Genomic DNA, 24,237 nt, shown 5'->3' on the forward strand with positions numbered 1-24,237 from the left:
TCATAAGAGACACAGAGAGGGAGAAGCAAGCTCCATGCCTGATGTGGGACTCTATCCCAGGACTCCAGGATCAGGCCCTGAGCCAAAGGCACATGCTCAACCACTGAGCCACGTGTCCCGAGGAGGTGGTTATTAAGAAAGAAAAGGAAGAATACAAAATACTTTTGTCTGGAGGTACAAAAGTCTTTGCTACAACATAACAGCATGTAAGTTTCTTAATAAGGTTTGTAAAAGTCTCTCTCTCTCAAAAAAAAAAAAAAAAAAAGTGTAAAAGGAAGGGTGAAAAGTCCCTTGTAGCCCAACTTTTAGTTCCATCCAACTTCTTCCCTGGGAAAATCAGTATGGTCTTGGTATCTGGTAGAACTTTGTTCTTCTCACTTAAGTAATGCAAAAATAAATTTTATTCTTAACTGTTGACCCAAATGCTTTTCAGACTTGTTTGCTAAACTCCAATCAACAAGACCAGGTTTTAAGTTTCTCTTAGGCACTTATTATCACCAAACAGTGATATGGATGTTCAGTAAATTTATATCACATCGAATCATGGATTATTAAAATTTTGCCTCATTTGCCTCTTTGATAATAGATTTAGTAGTTTCTTGGTTTTGTTTGTTTGTTTGTTTTTTTCCTGACAACTGTTAACAGTCCGTACTCTTTGTATCTGAGCTTTCTATCTACTATCAGAAAGATAGGCGGTATGGAATTTTCAGGGTTGATGAAGATGTGTTACCAGAAAGTCATTCTCAGACCTCTTTGCTATTGGCAATCAGGGGACCACAGAAGGGGCATATGTCATTGGAGGAGTTAGCAAAAGTCTGTGGTTTTGCATAGTAGCATAAAGAGGTAGGTCTTAGAGTAGGCAAGATGTATTGGAGAATTAAAAAAGCAAAATTGGGATCTAGAGTAAAACAGAATAGTTCTTGAAAGAGCTTCCATATCTAGGACAGGTCGAGGGGTGACGGCATGGCAAAAAGGAAGAGGTTGGGATCGTCAGAATTTAGAAACTCCCAGCAAGCTGGGGTTCAGATCTCTGGGAGTGGCATGATGGGACCCTGGCCAGCTGCCTATTGTATCTCTAGAATACAATGAGAATGTTTTGGGGGGAATCTAATGGAGCTGGGTTGGCTAAATGCTAGAGGCTGGAGCCACCTACAGCTGTCCTGGCAAAATGTCTGAACTTTAACAGCAAGCAAAGAATGAATCTCTTTTGCGTCCCCTGTTGGTGAAGCCTAACAGAGGCGGTTGGCAAGGAGAAAGGTTGGCAGGGTTCCAGACCACAAAGCAGAATATAGAAGGAGGGGAAGGAAAACAAAATGTATTATAACAAATTATATAGTGGATTTGGAGCTGAGAGACAGTAGTTTAATAGTCAACATGGTACTGGATATAGAGTCTTCCTTTGGAAGTTCATGTGAGAAAGCTTGGGGCCGAATGGTATCGTGAGAAAAATCAGACCTGGACTGGATGCGATAGGGATGACTTCTTAATATAGACAAGAATAGTCTTTCTTTGCCAAATGCCACTTGCATACTAAGTAGAACAGTGGTCTGCCCAGTCTGATACTCTCTTATACCCATACCAGAGCTATTTTTATGCAGGAAAGCATGATTTTTATCCTTCTATCCTCATGGGTTAAGGATGCAGCTGAGATTTTCCTTTCTTTCCTTTGGAAACTCGTTATGAAACTGTTAAACATTTCCTTGAGGCTTTCTTGAGTTTATTTCTAGTATCTGTGACTCATTAAAAAAAAAAAACTACTTAGACTTTGTAGGTGTCTTGCGTTGTGTTGGGCCTCGAGGATACGAAGATGACTAAGATACAGTCTGTGTCCTCAGGAAAGTGACAACCTCCTTTGTGGTACAGGGCAAATGGGAAGACAGTAGTATTATATGTTAAATATTAAGATAGAATGAATTGTACCTGGAAAGTAGAAAAGAACAGGTCCTTGGAGGAGAATTAACTTTTGGGCTTACCTTCAAAAGTAGGGCTTTGGCAGGCTGAGGGAGGAGTGTGTGTAGGTACGTGTTGTAGGGGAAGGCAGCAAGTAGAAACTAGAAATTTGAGAGGAAAGAAAGAGATAATTATTGTAATGGCATTTGGCATGTATTTACCGGTTTCTGTATGAAGTAATATTGTTCAGTTAGCCCTAAAGATGTCCTTGTTTTGGTTTCAAGGGATTCTCCTTATTTCAGAATTTTGAATTTGATAGGCATCCTCCCTCCTGCCCCCATGTATTATGATTTTCTATATTTCAGCCATATTCTTGCTAAGATAGCCACCTTTATAAACTAAAGATTCCTATTTTACTTCACTTTCAAATTGAAGCTGGCTCATCTGTTTTTTTTATATTAGTTACCCTCACGGAACAGTTTCTAGTTTCTGTATGTGGAGCCTCCCCACTTAGAAAAGGCTGTCTTGAGTATCAGAAATACTAACCAGTAAAAGACTGGCCCTGGTCACCATATCATTAGAAGAGGCAGGTCACTTTTATATTACAGTTGAGTTCTTGAATTGTCATCATTGTCTTGAAAGGGAGAAGAATTGGAGCACCTGGGTGGCTCCGTGGGTTAAGTGTCGGACTCTTGCTTTTGACTCAGGTTATGATCTGAGGGTCATGGGATCAAGCCCCACATTGGGCTCCATACTTCGCAGGGAGTTGGCTTGAGATTCTCTTTCTCCCTCCCTCTCTCTCTGTCTGCCCCCCTGCCCTGTTTGCGCTCTGTCTCTAAAGTAAACCAGTCTAAAAAGAGAGGGGGTAGGGAAGAGAAACTATACGGAAAGAATAAAAATTCACCTGCCTGATCCTGTCTCCTTCAATGTTCCTGTTTGTGCTAGTGGTTAATATCATCCTCTGTATAACATAATTCAGTACTTCTTTTGTAACCTCTCAAGCCACATCCTGGTCTCCGTTCTCTGTCTATCCCATAGATACAGGTAATTGGAACAGGGGTATCTAAGCTAGATCAACTGTTTTCAGTCCTGGGATTTTTGAATCTACTCAAAAATGGGGGTGTTGTCTACTAGAGATGATGGAGAGTTGGTCCGTAGGCCTGGCACCACAGTCAACTCCTTAAGCATCAGAGTCCCATAAAAAGTAAAATTGAGGGGAGGAAAACCTAGAAGTCTTTCTGAGGAAACCAGTCATCAGAGAAAGGAATGAAGTAGACTTTGTTTCTAGAAGCAGAGAAGAAAGATGTTATGGAGAGACAAAACTCTACTTCTGCCTTAAGACCTTCTAATTTCCATGAGACCTGCCCGTTCTAACTGCAGATTGAATTCTGTAACCTTTGCCTGAATCCTTATAGTAAGTGCCCTTTGGCTTAAATATGTTTCTATATCTTGTATAACAAATTGTTAGAGTAACATACAGAACCCATCTCTTACTTTTTAACCTTAAAGGCATTACCATCATAGAAATTTCATATATAAACCAGAGAGGAAGATTTTGAATAGGGCTTTCAAGACACATAGAAGAAATTGTTTTGTCCAGCATCTTATGTCTATTGCTGCCTCTGTCGTGTCTCTCCCCCCCCCACTTCAAATTTGTTTTTGAGGTATGGTGATCAAAGAAGATAAAGCATGTTTTTGTACAAAAGTAAAACTTGTTTTTCTATAGTTTAAGATGTCTGACTTTTTATCGATCTTTTTTGACAGTAAAGAATAACTATGATATGTAGCATGACTCTGTATAGTATGTATAATATGAAATTTGGAGAAATTTCTGTGTAAATGAATGATCACCCAGAAAACAACAAGATAGAAAAAAGGAATTCATAACCTCTCAAACTTGTTAGTATTTAGTTTTAGTTTATTGCTGATGGAGTACATTTTATTTAATCAAAATCCCAAAACTTTATATGTTCATATACATATATATGTATACATAAACATATACATCTTTTTGTTTGTTTTTCTGGCTAAGGAAAAGTATCATTTTAACTTGGTTTCTTTCTATTGAAAGAAATCTGTCATTTACTAGGGAAGTACTGAGTGGCTTATAAAACAGATGATTGGACCAAAAACTGTAGACTACTAAATTAAAAAAAAAAAAAAAAGCGTTAACATATTCAGTTGTTAACAACACTAAGAATTTATTGCTGTATTTACTGAGTTTTGGGTTAATATAAATCTTGTTCATATGCTATATAGTTATAGAATTGTACTATGAAAGCGATTAGACTTAGTTTTCAACTTTCCTATTTGTAAATGGATTTAAGTTCTTTTTGATAGTCTAGGAACTAATTAAATATTTCTTTAATGGTTCAACTAATTGCTTCATGACTTTATTATTTTACTGTGTTCACTTTACAGAATGTTAAAAGCATTAAGAGATAATAGAATGTTAAGGAGACTTATGATATAAACTAATTGGAGTTCTTATTGTCAGATTTAATAGAACATGTTAATATACAGTATTTATAGAGGCCTATTCTGTACGTGCCTTGAGTTGTTTTAAGGGGCATTTAAATTTAAAGTAGGCAATTTACTTATCGTGGAAAGCCCGTCTTATTGCCTGAGGGTTAGTACACAGTACATTGCAACTCTTAGAAACTGGAAAGCTGTTTGGAATTTTGTTCGCCAACATTTGCACAATTCCAGTAATCTTCCGTAGTTTTGAGTGTAAATTTAAGAATTCATTATCTTCAGAAACAAGGGAGAGATGATTTGCTGATAATAAAATGAAACTAATATCAGGTTTTGAATCTAATTACTTTTTGGGAGGTGGTTTCATGTAAGTCTTTGATTAAGATTATATCTTATAGGAGATGAATGTAATCTGGCTTTTGGCCACAGGCGTATGAAATCTGAAACCTGAAAATGTCCTCTCCATCTTTTGTTATGGAAGAGATCAGTGAAAGGCTTGTGTAACCCCGAGAAGCTCTGTCTTACTTAGATCTCCTTAGCTAAATTTCAACCTAGACTTGGGTTAAGTTAGCAGATGTTAATTTTCAGCACTGGTTTAGTAATGAAAACTCGTTCATAAGATTTGGTTTCATGCATAAGGTATTTATGAAGCCATTTATTTCCTTTGGTCTTGAAATTAAACTACAAAGTCTGCCTTTAGGTTTTGGAATCTCTTATAATTATTTTTACTTGTTCAGCCTCATTTGAGTATTTGTAACTAAATTTAGTTATTTTTTAAAGCATACTAAAATGGTGAATAAGCAGAACAAGCTTCTAAAAATGGAAGGGGGGATCTGAGGGACTGGGTCTAGTTCTAGACTTTGAAGTGAGTTTCATATTTGGAATTGTACTCTGAACTTCATACCTTTGCATTCCAGAATACCTTTAAATTCTTGAGTTGGTTCTCTACCTTCTCTGGGGTAAACTTGATAACTCTTCCAGGATCCTAGGATCATTCTGCAAAGGAACTAAAGTGGCATAAAAACACCCCCTTCCCTGTACCCTCAATATCTGAGTATAATCCAGAAACCTAGGTCTTTTAACATTAGATCCTGAAGACAATTTCTCAGTGTAGGAACAGAGTTGTCCTTATCCTCATGAGCCTCTTTGGGCAACCTCTAATTATCGTTAAGAATTTCTGTTCCAGGGACGCCTGGGTGGCTCAGCAGTTGAGCGTCAGCCTTCCTCTCAGGGCGTGATCCCAGGATCCCAGATCGAGTCCCATATTGGGCTCCCTGTGAGTAGCCTGCTTCCTCCCTCTGCCTGTGTTTCTGCCTCTCTGGCTCTCATGAATAAATAAATACAATATCTTAAAAAAATTTTTTTTTCTTTCTAAAAAAAAAAAATTCTCTTCCAAAAAAAAAAAATTTCTGTTGCATGCTTATTGTGAAAGTTGTTCCTCTTAAACAGCTATTTAGATTAAATTGATGACTTAGATGAGATAGGTAAAGGAACTTATGTTTGGTTTATTCAGATGTGTAGTCTCTTAAGACAGTAGACAAACCATAGATCTGGCATAAAAACCAAAGATGCTTTCAAAAATGTCACATGGGTGGGCCTTAATAATGAAGAAAAAGAATACAGTTACCATGTGGCTTTGATTGACAGTTTTTTTTTTTTTTTAAGATTTATTTTTTCATGAGAGAGAGAGAGAGAGAGAGAGAGAGAGCAGGCAGGCAGAGACACAGGCAGGGGGAGAAGCAGGCTCCATGCAGGGAGCCCGACGTGGGACTCGATCCCAGGACTCCAGGATCGCGCTCTGGGCCAAAGGCAGGTGCTAAACCGCTGAGCCACCCAGGGATCCCCTGATTGACAGTTTAAACCCTAAAACTGGGGCAGCCCGGGTGGCTCAGCGGTTTAGCACCACCTTCGGCCCAGGGTGTGATCCTGGAGACCCGGGATCGAGTCCCACATCGGGCTCCCTGCATGGAGCCTGCTTCTCCCTCTGCCTGTGTCTCTGTCTCTCTCTCTGTTTCTCATGAATAAATAAAATCTTAAAAAAAAAAAAAAAATAAACCCTAAAACTAAAATGTGCCTCTTGTTGATGTTATACCATCAAAGAGTAACTGTAACTGCCTTCAAATTAATAATGGAAACTACTAATAACTACAAACTGCTTACTCTCTTTGCTTTCAGGTGTGAATGAGATACTTAGTTATTTGATAATTTCCTAATTAATTGTAAAAAAAAAAAAAACCTTTTGGGTGGTGCATTACATCAAATTATATAAAGCTGCAATACAGTTTCCTAGTTCGTATTTTAATGATGGAGAGCCAAAAGTTGGAATGTATTCAAGTTGTTTAAAATGAAAACATCTAATGTGTTCTATAAGACTTTCTAAAAAGAACTTGAAATTTGGAGCAGGGATAGGCACTAATAATTGGTAATATGAAGATTATTTGGTTGTCATGAAAACAGATTAATCTGTTGATTATGGTGCCATTGTGTAATGGCCTAACCTCTGAGCCCTTTCCATGTTTGTACTTTGCTATGCTTCCTGAACATTATCGTCCTTTATTCCTGTTGTTTAAATATCAGATTAAGGCATATCAAAGTTAAGTTCTTTGCCCAGGCAGTCAGAGTACATTTGAGAGGTATATGTGTTTCAAAGAAGGTGAAATGTTTAGATCTTTTTTTTGGGGGGGGAGGGGACAGAAGGAACTATATATCATTTAATATTGTCAAGATATGGATAGTGGATAGTAGGGATCTAATTCCGTGAATGCCTTCTTTTTACAAACTCTGGGAAGTAATCAGAGTTTCAGACTGTTATCACTGAAATTATACTCCTGTCTTAAATCAAACAGTACTGCTATGCAGGATTTCCGTAATCTAAGTGTTTATAAATTTATGTTGCATCTGGAACCTATTATAACATGTTCTCTTAGAACAGTAAAGAAATTTCAAGTATATGGGGGAAAAATAAAACAGGAGGATGGCTTTGATAAACCCTGGACCAGACTTTTATGATAAAAGTAATTTATTTCCCAGTCAACTTAATTCAGAAATGTGGAGAAGACCTTTCTCTTCTTCCTCAAATCTTGTCTCCTAAAGGGATGAAAAATGGTGAAAAATGGTTATTTTACTTGTCAGTTTTTTTTTTTTTTTGAGCTTAGGTTCCATAGTACTTAATGTTGTCAAATATTAAACTCTGGACACAGTTTATTCTTGTCTGGGACTCGTACACACCTTAGCATAAGCCCAAGGGGGAGATACGTGATTCTCTACTTCTGCTCCATCCTGGCTAGCCACCTCTCACTGGGGCTCATCCCAAAGCCCAGACCCCGGCATGTCCAAGCTCTGGTTGGAGAGAAGCTGGGAGATGAAGAGATGGTGTATGTGATAGTGGGAGGTGGATGTGCTTTAGATCCTGACAGTTCTGAATTTGAGTCTTGGTCTATCCTTTTCGCTCCTAGGTGTAATGGAGTATATTACTTAATTCTTCAGAGCCTTGCCCCCGTGATCTGTAAAATGGAGCTTGTACCGCCTCTCAGAGCTGTCAGAAGGATTCAAACACAGCTTACTGCATGTTTCCATGTTAGGATTCCTGGCCTCCCTTACATCCCAGGTGTGGTAGGGGGAGGAAGAAGCACACATAGTTGGGTGTAGCAGAAGCCCAGGGCTCTGTGCGTGTGAGGAATTAGAGGGTGGTGGGGACTGAAAAGTTGCCTCCAGGAATATAAACGCTTGTTTAACCCTAGTTTTCTTAACCTCACAATTGTGAAAAAGAATATAAAGAAGTGGTACGTACGAGCTGATACTTTGAGTTGAGAGTAAAATATTCTTTCCCAGATTTGGCTACTATTATTTGTTCTCCTTAAGAAAAATATCTAAAGGCAAAGCTCTCCTCCTTTCTTTGGTTGGTTTTGAGTTTTCAGACACATAAAAATATGAGAAGGGGGGAGGTTTATCAAAGCTAGGTGGGAAGTTTTTCAAGTGGGAGATATATAAATAAGTTAACTGAGTATTCAGCTTTGTGATCACGAATTCTCTTCCTTACATTGCTGCTAACTTGCTTCAGTGATTGTCCTGAACCTGTTCTTTAGTGAAAAAAGGCTTGGGGAGAAGGCCACTTTTTTTTTTTTTTTTTTTTTTTAATCATGAGAGACAGAGAGAGAGAGGGGCAGAGACACAGAGAGGGAGAAGCAGGCTCCATGCAGGGAGCCCAACATGGGACTCGATTCCGGGTCTCCAGGATCACCCCCCCAGGCTGCAGGCGGTGCTAAACCGCTGTGCCACTGGGGCTGCCCAAGAGAAGGCCACTGCTTGAAGCAGTGTCCAGAACCCTCTCCTAGAGTAGATACATCTCTGTGGCCCTTCCCGGAATGCCCTCCTGTGAGGGGCTCCATTAAAAAATAAAAAATTCTCATGGCTGGATAAATTTGGTAAAAACTGTTTACTATGCCCTCATCCCTTTAAAGAGTCACAAGAATGGGCACCTGGGTGGCTCAGTGATTGAGCATCTGCTTTTGGCTCTCAGGTCACGATCCTGGGGTCCTGGGATCAAGTCCCACATCAGGCTCCCTACGGGGAGCCTGCTTCTCCCTCTCCCTATGTCTCTACCTCTCTCTCTGTGTCTCTCATGAGTAAATAAATAAAATCTTAAAAAAAAAAAAAAAAAGGTCACAAGACTGAAAAGTCTTGAAAAATGTATTTAACTTTAACCCTGTTATTTCAGTAAATAATGTTTGAGAACTTGCTGTGTGCTACAGACACTATCCTAGGTTGCCTCAGAGCTGAGGGCAGGTGGAGACAGTAAAGAGATTGAAATAATGATAAAGACTTTGGACATCTTAGAGCCATGTGAGTGCTGTGGATGAGAGGTGAGAACTGTTTTTGATCGATGGTCATAAAAGGCCTCTTGAAAGGTGATATTTGAGCTGAAATCTGACTGGTAAATGGAATGATGCAACTGAACTAGATTTGCAAAAAGTCTCTGAGGGTAGAAAACCCTCTAGGCAGAGAGAAAATCAAAAAAGGAGTTCATGTTTTCTGGAGCACACTTTGAGGAGAATAAAGGCAAAGAAATGTGAGAAGGATTTCGTAATTCCAATTTTATACGTATGATATATAGTTAATCTCTATTGAGCATTGTGTTCTAGATACTCTGTGCTACAGACAGAACACAGTTATGTTTTAAAGAATAGAGTAGTTCAGAGGAGAAAGATCCAACATTCAGGGGACAAGTGCTAAGCGGTATGATGGAGGCAGCATGCTGTGGTGGTTGAGGCTCGGCGAGCCCAACTGCCTAAATTCCAATCCTAGCTTGGCCTCACACTAGCTTTAAAACCTCAGCCAAGTTACTGAGCCTCTGACTGAATTTTAGGGGACCCTATGGTGTCTATTTTCAGTGGACTATTAGTATATTCGGAGTTGTTAAAATAGGGTCTGTAATATAGGCTCTGCTTGCTAAAATAGATGATGATGATGTGATATTCCTAGTACAAGCATTGTCATGTCATTGTCACTATCATCAGAAGGTAATGATGGCATCACCATATAAGACTTACCTCATGCCATGGCACAGTTCAGATGCCTGGATAGCTTTCATCTCCTCCTAAGAGGACCCAGGTTTGCCTGTGAGAGTCCTGTATGTGATCACCCACTAGGTATGAACTATCCTTACCCTGCAAAGGAGATTCTACTTCTACTTTTTTTTTTTTTTTTAAAGATAGATTTGTTTGTTTGTTTAAGAACAAGAGCAAGCAAGCATATGTGAGTGGGGGGAGGGGACGAGGGAGAGAATCTTCAAGCCAACTCCCTGCTGAGTTTGGCTTCAGACCTGGGCTGGATCCCACCACCTGTGAGATCATGACCCGAGCTGAAACCAAGATTCAGTTGTTTAACTGACTGAGCCACCCAGGTGCCTCTCATCTACTTTCTACTCAAGTTAACTTTTTTAACAACAAAAAGTTCTTAAGGATTTATAAACCTTAAGTCTGATTGTCTTTTATTTTGGGTAAGGGGCCAGTTGGTAACAAGGTGTATTTAGGGTAGGAAGGAACAAATGAGAATCTGTTGGAAGGATTAGGTTAGATGAGAATCCTAGTTCTGTAATAATGATGCATTCTCACAAGTGACCTTCAGGCACTATAAGATTCACCGTGTTCCTTCTGAATCAACAAAAGTTGAAATTTACTTTGAATTGTCTTAGCATTTTATTGATTTCTAATTCTTAGAAAATTGGCAATCCGTGTATAGAACAAGAAAGTCCCAGTTGCTGCAAACATTCATGGCCTGAAGAATTCCTTCCCTAACTATTTAAATAAAATGAAATATTTTTATAAAGCTAAAGAAATTATTAAGCTATTTTGTACAGGGAAGAAGCCATTTAGCTAACCAATTATATATCTAACTTCTGTAGCAGCCCTTTGGAATTAATCTAATTGCATTCTATTGAAAGTCACTCACCTTTTGCAACATGACAATTTTATGCCAAGAGAACGAAAATGTCAGGTCTTTCCATTACAGAGAGCCAGGCTTTCCCTTGATTATTCAAGGTAGAAAGAAAGCCACTGAGATTAATCTATTTTAAAACTATTTTTAAAACATGCTGCCATGTTCTAAGACCACTTTGTTCTTGGATACTGCTTTCTAAAATCTGTAGGTTTCTATTCTTTCAAAAAGAAAGGAAAAAAATGAGTATCTCTCTTGACATACCATTTTATTCTAGGGAATCCTAATTAACACACTAATATCAAAGAGCTGACAACCTCCTACAAATTATTTTAGGATTCCATGTGCAAGACCATGTTATTCTTGTTATTTGAATAGTGTATATTCTCCATAGCTTGCTAATAGTTTTTTGTATTTTTTTATTTAGGGCTATCGTGTCTTTAGAGTATGCTAAGGAGTGGGAGGTAAATGTGTACTCCTAAAGGATGTTACAGGAAATATATTTTGTACGATACAGGTATTTCCATTTTTTAGTACAAGATTCTATAATTCTGAAATTCTGTAAGGTAGAGTGTGAGTGCTGCTTTTTATTTCAGTGAGACAAAAGTAATGTTCAGAATGAGAAAAAGATTGGAGGAGCATTTCTCAAATACCATTTTTGAACCTCATTAAAATAGATGTATCACAGGAAATTTTGAAGGAAAGTACACTTATGAGACAGATACTATATGCTAGATGTTTTCATAGAGGATGTAATTCCTGCAATAAAACTTTAAGATCTGTGATCCATCCCAAAATTGTTCAGATTGAGTAGTTGCCTAATGGCTTTGTAAATTATTATTTTGACTTTGTTTTAAGGTTTTTAAAGTTCAGAGCCAAAGTTTTTACTTTTTTTTAGAAATTGTATAATACTTTTTATTTATTTATTTTTTATTTTTATTTTTTTTAATTTTTATTTATTTATGATAGTCACACAGAGAGAGAGAGAGGCAGAGACACAGGCAGAGGGAGAAGCAGGCTCCATGCACCGGGAGCCCGACCTGGGATTTGATCCCAGGTCTCCAGGATCGCGCCCTGGGCCAAAGGCAGGCGCCAAACCGCTGTACCACCCAGGGATCCCTGTATAATACTTTTTAGAATGAAAATTTTAAGTGATCTCTACACCTCAGATGGGACTCAAACTCATAACCCCAAGATCAAGAGTCACATACTCCACTGACTGAGCCAGCCAAGTACCCCTAGAATGAATTTTGTATTTATCTTTTCCCCCCTCATTTTCTTGCCTTCATTTCTCCTTTTTGCCTAATATTTTTAAAATTATTTTTGGGATATGTTTTTAGATAGACCATCTCCTATCCTTTTCAGTATGTGGTAGAATTAACTCAATTAACTACAAATTTGGCCAAAGTTACCCAGATAGGAAATGGAAGAGCCAGGTATTAATACAAATTCACATATGATTAATTGCAAAGTACTTGCTGTTCCTAATGCACTTTGCTGCCTATGGAATCCAGATAAAGAAGAAAACTTAAGTGCTTTGAATGAATTCACAGCTATTTGTATGACTAAAATACAATCTATTTTGAGCAAAGAGAACTGGGTTATATTCTATTTCTATATTGAGCCGAACTAGTACGTCATCTTCAGTCTATAGGATTCAATTCAACATTGTTTTAACTTAATGAAAATGCCAACTCCCATTCAGGCCATGTGACCAACAAGTGATATCAAGGAGGACATCTTAGAAAGAGCACCCTTTTTCTAGTAATTGCTGATTGTGTCCTACAATCTTCCATGTTAATTGGCTTGGAGTGCCTAGTAATGCTTTAGCCAGGTTGTCCAGAACCCTACAAACATCTTTTTATCAGCTCATTAGGAAGCCATTTTGCAGCCTTTCCTTAATAGGAAGGCAGAGAACTTTCAGACTTCTGTGTCTCCTAGTGGGTTTTGAAGTTTTGAGAAAAGTGGCAGCCCTATTGTAAAAGGGTATCTGATCTTACACTTCTAAAGCGAGGAAGAGAGGAAAATCTTTCTAAAAGAAAACATAGCAGATCCTATCTTTGAATTGTTTATTAGGAAGTCTGATTTTCAAGTTCATAATATGCATTGATTTTTTTTTTCTTCTGACAGTGATATTGCTCTTTCATAGCAAGCTTAATATTGTATGATATCAACTGTTCATTTTGCCAAGGGGAAACATTCCTGTATTTCCGAAAACTTGAGAAGCAAATGTTATTTAAAAAGTGATTCTCCTGATTCATCTCTGGCTGCTCAGACAGCTGGGGTGAATGAGAATTCTCTGAAGGAGGAGCACAGATCACTGTGGGTCTAGCTGCACCAGACATTATAGAAGGCAGAAACCACTGCCACCTACTTCTTTCTAAGCCCGTGAGTTCCCAAGCCTAGTGCAGATCTACGGTGGTTAAAGCCCAAAAAATCAGTTAATGAGGGGTTGGATCTGTCTTCCTGCCTTTGATCATGCAGTTGTCTTGTCTTGGACTACCCCCTCTTTACTTTGCTTCCTGCCTCTTCAATCTTTACCTAGATGTCAAAGTCTAGTTCAAATCCTCTTCTTCCAGGAAGCCTGGCCTGCTCATTCCCGCTCGCAACCTTATCTTTTCCTGGCCACTTACAGCATTTGTTGCACCATCTGACATGGCCCTTGATTGGATACTGCCTGGTATTTCCTAATAAAGGCTGTCATTGTGTTGGATACGGATTAGGTAGGAGCTTGTTTTTATTTCACAACATCTCCTTGAGATAGGTACTATCATGATCCTAAATTTACAGACAAAGATGACCTCTCTTGCCAGTTACAAAACTGTCAAGCAGTAGAGCCAAGTTTGAGACCTGATCTTTCTGGTTCAGAGCCCGCTTGCCTCTTCTGTGTGGACCGAGACTTTCCAAACTCCTTGTTAGGTTCTCCAAGAGTTTCCTGCCTCTCTTATGTTCTAAGAAATGGGAAATAGAAGGGAATATGGCAGGATGAGGGAGAGTTACCCTTCTTACATCTGCGCAGTGTGCACTGGCCCCAGGAAGCCTGTCACTGGAGGGGCAGGTGGGGTGAGGAAAGATTGTCCTACTGTCCAGTCCAAGGTCTTCCTCCTGCTAAGTAGTTCTGGATTTAGAAAACTCAGCTTGCAGCCAAGATGTGACACATCCTCTGCTGCCACTGTCTTTGGAAACTGCCTTTGTAGCTGTCTGGGCACTTTGGTGTCCATCACTGTGGCCATCATCAGCTTCTCTGCCTACATCTGCATCTGCCTACATCTCCTGTCCCTGTCTGCTGGGGGTCACGGTCCAGTAAGTGGACTGTGTCTGCTGTCTTCCGGTGTTGCCTTGTATGTGGACATGAGTCCAAAAGTCGTGGTAACTTGTCTTTTCCTTCCTTCTTACAGCTATGTCAATTAGAACTATTTTTAGTACCTGGGACTGTCGGGACTCTAGAGTTTCTCCAAAGGGGCCTGCTGCCTTTGTCACCCGGGGCTAATCATGTGCCTGCTACCCCAAAATGAAAGTTGATCCTGCCATGAGAGTTGCCCCATCATAAAGGGTTTTTTTCTTTTTTTTTTTTTTTTTGCAGTTCAAAAAATAATAAATTTTTGTAGAAAATGCAAAGAATAAAGAATGATTTACCACCTGAGGATAACTTGCTAAATTTTGGTATTTATTACTCTAACATTTCCCCACATCTGCTTATGTATTTTTTCATGTAAAATCTATAAACACTTTTGGAAAAGGTGTGTAAGGCTTATTTTACTTCTGTAGTTTAGCAGTCTGACTTTTTCTCTAAAAACTATCTCTTCTGTATCTTCTGAATTATTTAGAAGTTACTAAGTCAAACCTCTATTTAGGTTGCATCCCACCTCTCTGCTATCATAAACAGTTCTGTGATAAGAAATATAGCTTATTTTGTGTGCACATTCTTAAATACGGTATTTTCACCTTTTCTTCCTGGTTTATCTTTAAAGTAATATATGTACATGAGAGGAGTAACTTAGGTTGTTAGTCATCCATAGCCTTATGATTTCCTCAGGATAGATTTCTAGAATTGTCTTTCTTTCTCTTTTTCTCTTTCTCTATTTTTCTCTGAGAAAATAGAGAAAAACAAGCTCAGGGCTCTGGGATGGCTCAGTTGGTTGTCTAGCTTTTGATTTCAGTTTAGATTTTGGTCTTGGAGTCATGAGATCAAGCCCTGCATAGGTCTCCTTGTTCCTCCCCTCTACTCCTCCCTTACCCCTGTGTGCACACTTGAGTGCACACTCTCTCTAAAATAAATGAAATCTTAAAGAGTAGACTTCATGCCCAACATCGGGCTCAAACTCGCAACTCCTAGATCAAGAGTTATACGCTCTACTGACTGAGCCAGCCAGGTGCACCAGATTTCTAGAATTTTAATAGTTGAGTCAAAGGGTATGCCTTTTACAAAGTTTACTCTCTTACTAATAACTGAAAACCTCATTGACCCTGATATGAAATTATCATTTCGTATTTTGTCAATTTTACAGGTAAAGAAATCTTGTTTTTAGCTAGTATTTAAAAAATACTAATGAAGTTGAGCATCATTTTTGTTATTAACCATTTGAATATCTTCCTTTGTAAATTGCCTGCTTATGTTTTTCTCCATTCTTTTCCATTGATGTGTTTTTCCTAAAAAGTTGCAAGAGTTTTTGGTTTTTTTTTTTTTTTTTTTTTTTTTGGATGGGAGGGATTGGCTGGAATTTTAAGGATATTAACACTTTGGTTGCCATATAATTATAAATGTTTCCCCAGCTTTTTGTTTTTCTTTCTTTCTTTCTTTTCTTTCTTTTCTTTCTTTTCTTTCTTTCTTTCTTTCTTTTCTTTCTTTTCTTTCTTTCTTTCTTTTCTTTCTTTCTTTTTTTTGTATTTTAAATTTAAAATACTAATCATGGTTAAAGATTTAAGTAGCTAAAAGTGAAAAGCTACTGTCTGTACTGTTTCTCAAACAGCATTAGAAAATAGGCAAGTCTTCCTAATTTTGATTTAACAATGGAAAGTTTCTTTTTGCTCCTTGATATAAAAGATGCAAATTTGGCCTAGTTTTTTATGTTTACCTTTCATTCTACCAAAAGTAGAGATTTTTAGATGTTCTTGTTTTATTTAACCTTTATTGGCTCAAAATAACACACATCATCATCTATATTTGTATTTCATTATCAGCCTCTCTTGATCCTCGCTGCTTTATAAAATGAGAATATCAGCATCTTTACCCTTTGGGCCCACCTTCTCTCTCCTTTGCCCATTTACACCTGGGAATTTAGAGACCAGAGCTTTTCCAGAAGTTTCCGTCTCCTCTGTAGTCTTGACAGGACTGGCATCCATCTCCACTACCTCTCTTTAGCCTGGTTCATCTCCCAGCCCTCTGCCATTTGCTTCTTCTAGAAAGACTCCTTTCTGCTTATGCCTTTCTCTTGCCTGTTACAAGTTTCCTTCCTTGTGCTTCTATGTTAAATTGAGTTCTCAGAAAGATGAGACCATGCTGAGCCTGCCATCTCCCCCTAAATCTTACAGTGGCTTTGGATATAGAGAATTAAACACTGTTTTTTCCATAATCAAACCTACAAATGAGTTCTTTTGGTTTCTATCTTTGGTGCCATGTGTAGAAAGTCCTTTTTCAATTTGAGTGTTTTCTTTCAGTACTTCTATGAATTGTTTCTTACGTTTAAATCTTTATTAATTTCTAGAATTTGTTTTGGTGAGTGGGATGGTTTAGAGATCTATCTTTTGTTCAAATGGTTAGCCAGTTGCTCCAATATCATTTATTAAATAATATAAAGTTTTGAAGTACTACCTTTTATTAAATACTTACTTGGGTTCTTTTTTTGTATTTGTTTTGTATTTTAGAGAGTGAGAGAATGTGAGCAGAGAGGGGGGCAGAGGAAGAGGGAGAGAGAGAAACTTAAGCAGGGACCACACTCTGTATTGAGCCCAGTGCATGACTGGGCTCATGACCCCTAAGATCATGACCTGAGCTGAAATCAAGAGTCAGATGGTTAACCAACTGAGCCACTCAGGCGCCTCTGAATACTTGGTTTTTAATATATATTTGTGTCTGTTTGTGCACTTTGATTCAATAATCTGTCTCTTATCTATACTGGTGCCAAGTTTTAATTGTTGTGATTTCAAAATTCATTTTAATATCTGGAGGGTAAGTCTCCCCCCACATCCCTCTACCATGGTTGTTCTTTTTAAAAATATTCTTAGCTGATATGTTTTATCTTCCCTTCTCCAGGAAGAAAAGTTTGCTTTATCATTCTACATTTTGAATAAAGTTGCATTGGTTAACCCATTTCTTAGCTCTTTCAATATTTTTTTCCAGCTGGGCTGGAGAAGAACTTCTGTGTTACAATAATTCCTTGTCCAGAGCTGTTCTCTCTTGCTCCCAAGACTAGAATTGGAAAATGCAGTATGTTGCCAATAACCCTAACTCTTCTGATTCTGTGAACGTATGTAATGTCTCGTTGACATTTTTGTGTAGTTACTTGGAGCCCAAAGGAAAAGAATCACTTAGCCAGATTTCACTATCAATTCTGCAGGTGTGCTTCCACTCCCTGGCACCTGCCAGTAGTTCCCCGGCACCTAATCTGCTCTCCCTATCTGTAGCAGTCTTAGCCTACATCACTGCTTTCCTCAGCAATGTGTACATGCCTTGAGGCCACTTCCTCAGGTTCCTTTCTCGCCCCATCTGCCAACCCATCCTTAGCCTTCGTCCATTGGGTACCAGCGCAGAAAGTTCCTGACTTTGCATGCCTCTGTGCTCAGGCGGAGCTGGGCACCTAACAATTCAAGAAGTATTTAATTATACTTACACAGAAACATTGCAGCATAAACATGACTCATTCCAGCCAGAAGAATGAGCACTTGTTTCCTGGTAGGAAAAATGCCAGGAAACCTATGCTTTGGAGTCCCTATGGGCATGGAGCATGTGTTTGAGGTAGATAGAATTTCAACAGTTGGAAAGTCCTCTACACTGACTCTTTCGTGAGCCCATCTAGAGCAAAATGAAAAATGGTAACCTGTGCACAAACCTTTCCAGGAGCCAAGGAGAGTAGAAGATCACCTTTATTCCTTTTCCTTTTATATTTGCTATATTAATCTCATTCCTCTTTTTTTGATAATTCAACAGAAATTAAAATCTTGAAATGTTTTCTGTAGAAGATACTTTATTGAAACTCTATTCTGGTGCTGTCCAACAGGAAAATAAATGCAAGTCATGTGTATAATCTAAAATTTCTGGTAGCCACATTGAGAAGTTTTGAAAACCCAGGTAAAATTAATTTTTTATTTTTATTTTTTTAAATTTTATTTTTAAAGATTTATTTATTCATGAGAGACACACAGAGAGAGACATAGGCAGAGGGAGAAGCAGGCTCCATGCAGGGAGCCCAATGTGTGGGACTCAATCCCGGGACTCCAGGATCACACCCTGAGCTGAAGGCAGGCACCCAACCACTGAACCACACAGCCGTCCTGGTAAAATTAATTTTAAAATACTTTATTTAATTTACTATATTTAATATCCTATCAGCTTATAGTCAATATAAAGAGATTGAGATCTTTTAAATTCTTTTTTCTTTTGAAATATGGTTAGATAGCACATCTTAAGTTAGACTGGCACATATTTTAAGTGTTCAGTAGCCACATGAGAGATCATTTTCTAGGTTTTGGATTATCTTACTTTGTTTTTGTATTCAAGTTAACCATTTTGAGGGGTTCTTAGCCTGATGATGCTTGTCTAGAACCACCTCAAAATTTTTTCAAAATATGCATTTCTGTTTGTACCCTCACAAGATCTACTGAGGCAAAAATCTGTGTGAGTCTGGGCACGAAAAAGGTACTTAGGTGATTATAACAAGTACCTTTAAAAACTAGCTAGTTCCATTTATTCATTTTACCTATGACTAAGCGTACCCAGCATGATGAGCTTTTCCAAAGAGTAATGATAGAGACCTGAGTCTTTCAATGACAAATCTGGCATTCTTTTTGTCATACCACACTGCTCGTCATTTCTAACATACTGGATAAGAAAGTCTATGCATATTCTATGTGGATTTTTTAAGGTGAGGGAGGGGCAGAGGGAGGATTCCCAAACCGACTCCACACCCGGTGCAGAGTCCGACATGGGGCTCCATCTCACAACCCTGAGATCATGACCTGAGCTGGAATCAGGAGCTGAAAACTTAACCAACTAAGCCACTCAGGTGTGCCTATATGGATTTTCAATAATAAAAGACACAGGCAACAAAACAGATTTTCAGATTAATCTTTAGTTTTTGAGGAAATTAAGTGTAGAATACCATAGTGGTAACAAGTGCAGGTGTGACTACACACACATTACCTGAATGCTTTTGTTGAATGAAATTGCATTGTGATGGGCCTGACTGGATTTTATATGTACTTCCATTCTCCATGTCTTTTAGATATTAGTGTTATTTAGCATTATGGGCTCCTATTTTAAAATTACTTTTAAAAATTATTTCAAAATAGCAGTTGGGTTTATTGCAATTATTTTAATGAATCTCTGGATATCATGATCTGATATAAGAGTTCTTCAGCCTATCAATTTTCAAAGTGTGAAAAACACATTCAACTTCTGAGTTTTCAGGTTAAAATTTCATATCTTTAATGACAAGACTGCCGCATATCAGCAGGTAGTATGGTTGGCTGCTCTGTAATTTTATGGGAATTTTTTTATAGGGTGAGTCACAATGGCTTGCTTTCTTTTACATAGAGCTGACAAGGGCAGCACAAGTATTATACTGCAAAATAATAAATCTCAGAGAGGTCGTCCAAAGGTAATGCCAGGATTATTTTAGATTAGTTGAAGATATGGAGAAAAATGTTTGCTTTTAACACTAATTTTACACAAAGTGACTGAATTTTAAAGTTAGATAAATTATAGGCAGGCAGATTTAAGAAATATTTTCAAGATGTTTAATTGATAATTCTTTTTTCTTAAAAATAATTTTAAGTCAGAAAATACAAGCAATTAACAAGGTCTATTAAATAAAGGAATGGTATCCATAGTGCCCTACAAATAACTACTGGATGCTTAAAAAGCTTTTTAAAGTTTCAGATCATTTAAAGTCTATTTAAACAGATTTTTCAACAGTGATCAGGAAGGTGATAGGACTCAGTTGAGTGTCTTGAGTTTACATTATCTAGGTTATAGATAGAGTATATATAATCGAGATAATATGTATATTATATATATATATATATATTTTTTTAAAGACTTTAAGAATAGTGTTAGGTTCACAGCCAAATTGAGAAGATACATTTTTCCTGTACCCTCTGCCCCTACACTTACATAGCCTCTCCTGTGACCAACATCCCCCACAAGTACATAGCCTACATTAGGGTTCAACTCTTGATATTATATATTCTTTGGATTTGTACATTGTACAAATCCAATGTATGGCTGATTCTTGAATAACAGTGTTAAGGGATCCCAATCCCTGTGCCGTTGAAAAATCTGTAACTTTGACTCCCTAAATACTTACCTACTAATAGTCTACTGTTGACTGGAAGGAAGCCTTACTGATAACAAGTACTCTATCAACACATATTTTCTATGTTATATGTATTATATACTGTATTCTTAAAATAAGCTAGGGAGAAGAAAATGTTAAAATCATAAGGAAGAGAAAATAGTTGCCCCACTGTACTGTATTTTTTTTTAAGTTCTTGTATACTTGGATCCACAGTATAAACCCTTATTGTTCAAGGATCAACTATATAGTGACATGCATCCATCATTATAGTATCGTATGGAGTATTTTTACTGCCCTAAAAATTCTGAGCTCTACCTATTTATCCCCATCCAACCCCTGGCAACCACTGATATTTATTTTATTTTTAATATCTAGTTTTGCCTCCCTCTCTCTCTTTACAAACAAAAAGTTCTGACTGAGATCTAAAGAGATTAAGGGATTAACTCCAGGTCACACTGGTCTGCCACTATCTTCTGACTCCACTGACTTTTCCTTTTTTATTGGCTATGATGACCTCTTTAGTAGCTGTAATAGCTTATTAAGATGTGATTTGCTATAACAATTATTAAAAATATTTTGAGATCTATTAGACTTATAAACACAAGACAATGAACATAATAGCGTGAATTCGGTGTTTGAAAATTCCTTCTGAAAAAAAATTCCTTCTGTTTATCATTGGGCATTAAATAGAGAATGATTATTTCTTCAAAAATAGGTTTCTTAAAATGGAGTACAGTAACCAAAATTTTGAAGTGTTTTTATGGAAAATACTAAAACTTGAAACTGCAACCCTGATTTTCTTTTTTTAACATACTTGATCACTTCAGGAAAAAATTGTACATTGGGCATGTATGTATAATTGTATATATAATGTACTGGGACATAAGGGTTTTCTAATTGTCTTTTAATGTATTAAATATCTGAGAAAATGTGCATATTAATAATTTCCAGTCGACCAAATGATAAATGGAAGACTCCTTATTTGAGTGCTCTGATGGATTCTTAGTATTCAAGATCCTTAAGCTAAATAAGAAAAGAATATTTGTTTGCAGTCTCTTCTTATCCAATGGTATTCTTCTTTTTAATACTGGACAGAGTTTTTACTGCAGAATTAAAGCTGGTAAACCTGATCCTCAATTCTGTGCTCTTCAGGCTGCTTCAGTGAGGAATGGTTCCCCATAAACCCTGGGAATTTCTTAGAAGCTAAGCATTTGCCATTTGAGCATGTAAAGGAGAACTAGATTGAAAGCCAGTATGAAAAAAGGAATTATTTTTCTGGCAATGTTTGTAAAAACTGATCAGGCAATGAGCAGCCATCTCTAACACATTTGAATTGTGATGAACAAATATGAATAATCATACATTGTCTTAGAAGAGTCCTGGATTGATATTTTTATTATGCACTGTACTTCACAATCAAATAAAGGAGCCTGTTTGCACATATCCTGAAAACTATAATTTGATAACTATATGGTGATTACTTCTTAGTAATTTTTGAAGGTCTGCCAACCAAAAAATTGTAATAAAATTCAGTCTTATGAAATTAAAGATAAATGACAAAAATACAGCTGTTTTGGTAAATATTAAAGCATTGCCATGCATACAGCACATCAAGTGTAGCTGTTTTTACGAACTTTGGTTTTAAGTCTCTTTTCCTTAAGTGAATTACACAAACATGCTTTCCTATTACTCCGAAGGATTCTTCTTAGTTTTTCTAGTAACTTTGATTTTTGAACCGAGAGCTTTTAGATATTTAAATGGGTTCTTCTGTACATTTTCTGAAATGTTGACTACTGCACTTTACTAATGTATATTTTACTTTATAAAGTTAATATATGGACTTTAATATTGCTTCCAGTTAAATTCAGTAAATCTCAGTCTCTGGTTTGCAAAGAAGATCAGGACACCTCTGAAAATAATATACAACCCAATATTACTTATTTTTTGGAAGACCTAACTAGGATGTGATCATTAGATTATATCCTTAATCTTGATGTTTTAATAGAAAGTTGTGTTTCCTTTAAAGTTCATTTTGAAAGAGTACAAAGCTCTTTAAAAGCTCTTATGAGTCCACGTTGCGATAAGTATTTCAGCCTTTGGATTTTGATACCAAAGACGCTTTCTTTAGAGAAGTCATTAACTTGTGATTTGACCCAGATCACTCTGTAAGGTCATAGTGGCTTCAGGCTTCTTATCTCTAACTAGCTTGCTCCGCTGGGACACAGAGTGTGTTCCAAGAGAAAGAGCAAGATCTCTTTGTGATTAAATTGAGTCCCTAGGAGACCAAAGGCACCTAAGAAAACACCAGAGTTTGTAAGAAATCTTCAAACAGAAAAGAGACACAGGCCAGATGAGCCTTAAGGAAAAATGAAGCATTTGGTACATGTACACTTATGTGCACACTCGGTGGACCTGTTCCAATCAGGAAGCCAAACCCAGATTCTCAAGCCTGGTAGAATCAGATTACCAGCCCTTGGCAGCAGAGAGTTTGTAGAATGCCTTGGTGCATTCCAGCAGTAAGTAGTAGCCTGTCACCTTTGCTTTTCACTTGCTCCCAAATTTGCAGTTTTATGAATTTCTTTTCCCATTATATTCCCTTGAGCCCCAGTAGTTGGACAGCATTTTCCAAAGTGTTATTCAACACTAATACCAGAGGCAGTACCCACGCATCCTGGCATCCAGCCCATGTTCATACTTCGGCTGCCTTGGTGATGGCCAAATGCCAGTTCGTGTAGCCAAGTTGTGGTTTGGACATGTGGACCCATTCCTTTCTGTAACCCTATCAGAATTGCCTGCTTTCTTTCTCCCTCACCAGAATCGAAGCTTGTTGGAAGGCAGATACTATGACTTTCCTCTCTGTTACCTCCCAGAGGTGAGTCCACCAGGACCATGGTGGGTACACAAAGGTGGTTGGTTGAAGGAGCCAATCCAGTTATCCAGGAGTTTCTGAATTAACCCACTAAGTCTGTTTTTCTGTTTTTAATACACTTGAAGCCTAGGGGAACTGAATTAAATAAGGATCAGAGCTGCTAGCCTGTGGAAGGCCCGTTGCTGACCTGAGTACCTGAGAAGTCCAGGATTTGGAGATGTCGGGCTCAAGGGATCCTTTCAAGGAGCATTCTGGGATCACTGTTCCAGTGGCAGTGACATTAGTATCTTTTTCTAGCTGTGAGCACAGTAATCTTCTATTTAAAAGAAACAAGCAGAACAGAAAAGTCTGTGTGAATTTGTTTCTCTGGACATTCTTACAAAGGCATGAAATTAAAGCATGCCTGTGCTTTCATTTGTGAGAAGGGTAAAATTACAACTGAAATCGATATGAAGAAATTCAGGAAGTAAGGTCAATTATAGAAAATTTAATACTGCTTTAGAGTTAACTATATTGAGAGAGAACAAGCGCGCCCGCACACACGCAGACGAGCAGAGTCGGGGCGGGCAGAGAGGAGCAGACTCCTGCTAAGCAGGGAGCCCAACACGAGCTCCACCCCACTGGGATCATGACCCGAACCGCAGGCAGATGCTTAACCGACTGCGCTACCCAGGTGCCCCTAGGTTTAACTATTTTGACAGGGTGCCAGTCTCAAGAATTCTTCAGTTATGTGACAGAATAAACCTTTACCTTTTAATATTAACTAAGAAGCTCATTTGTACTTAGTGAAATGTTAGAATTACAGAAGCATCTAAAAACTACAATTTTTCTTGTCAGTTATTTTGAAACTGTTTTAGTAATTAGGTTTGAGATAGACAATAACAACTGCAGTTTTACAGACTTTCAGATCTTTGAAGCTGGCTTTAATGATTACAGAGAATGATGTCTGGATGCTGTTTCTAAGATGATTCAGTGTTAATTCTTTCCCAGTGCATATAAATTTTCTTTTTTAAGATTTTTATTTATTTATTCATGAGAGACATAGGCAGAGGG

At 37.8% G+C, this 24,237-nt stretch overlaps 1 protein-coding gene across 4 annotated transcripts in view; it reads left to right on the plus strand.

Annotated features, from left to right (window-relative positions):
• GALNT7 (polypeptide N-acetylgalactosaminyltransferase 7) overlaps nucleotides 1-24,237 on the plus strand; it is a 135,851-nt gene that overhangs the window by 19,811 nt on the left and 91,803 nt on the right. For 2 of the 4 annotated variants that reach the window (XM_038573596.1, XM_038573595.1), the window contains exon 1: nucleotides 23,020-23,187. The exons of the other annotated variants lie outside the window; for them this stretch is intronic. In XM_038573596.1, coding sequence (XP_038429524.1) covers nucleotides 23,035-23,187 — 153 coding nt within the window. In that variant the 5' untranslated portion in view covers nucleotides 23,020-23,034. Of the gene's footprint in view, nucleotides 1-23,019; nucleotides 23,188-24,237 lie in introns of those variants that run through there. 4 annotated transcript variants of the gene reach the window in all.

Source organism: Canis lupus, chromosome 25 (assembly GCF_011100685.1).
Source record: "Canis lupus familiaris isolate Mischka breed German Shepherd chromosome 25, alternate assembly UU_Cfam_GSD_1.0, whole genome shotgun sequence".
Lineage (NCBI taxonomy): Eukaryota > Metazoa > Chordata > Mammalia > Carnivora > Canidae > Canis > Canis lupus.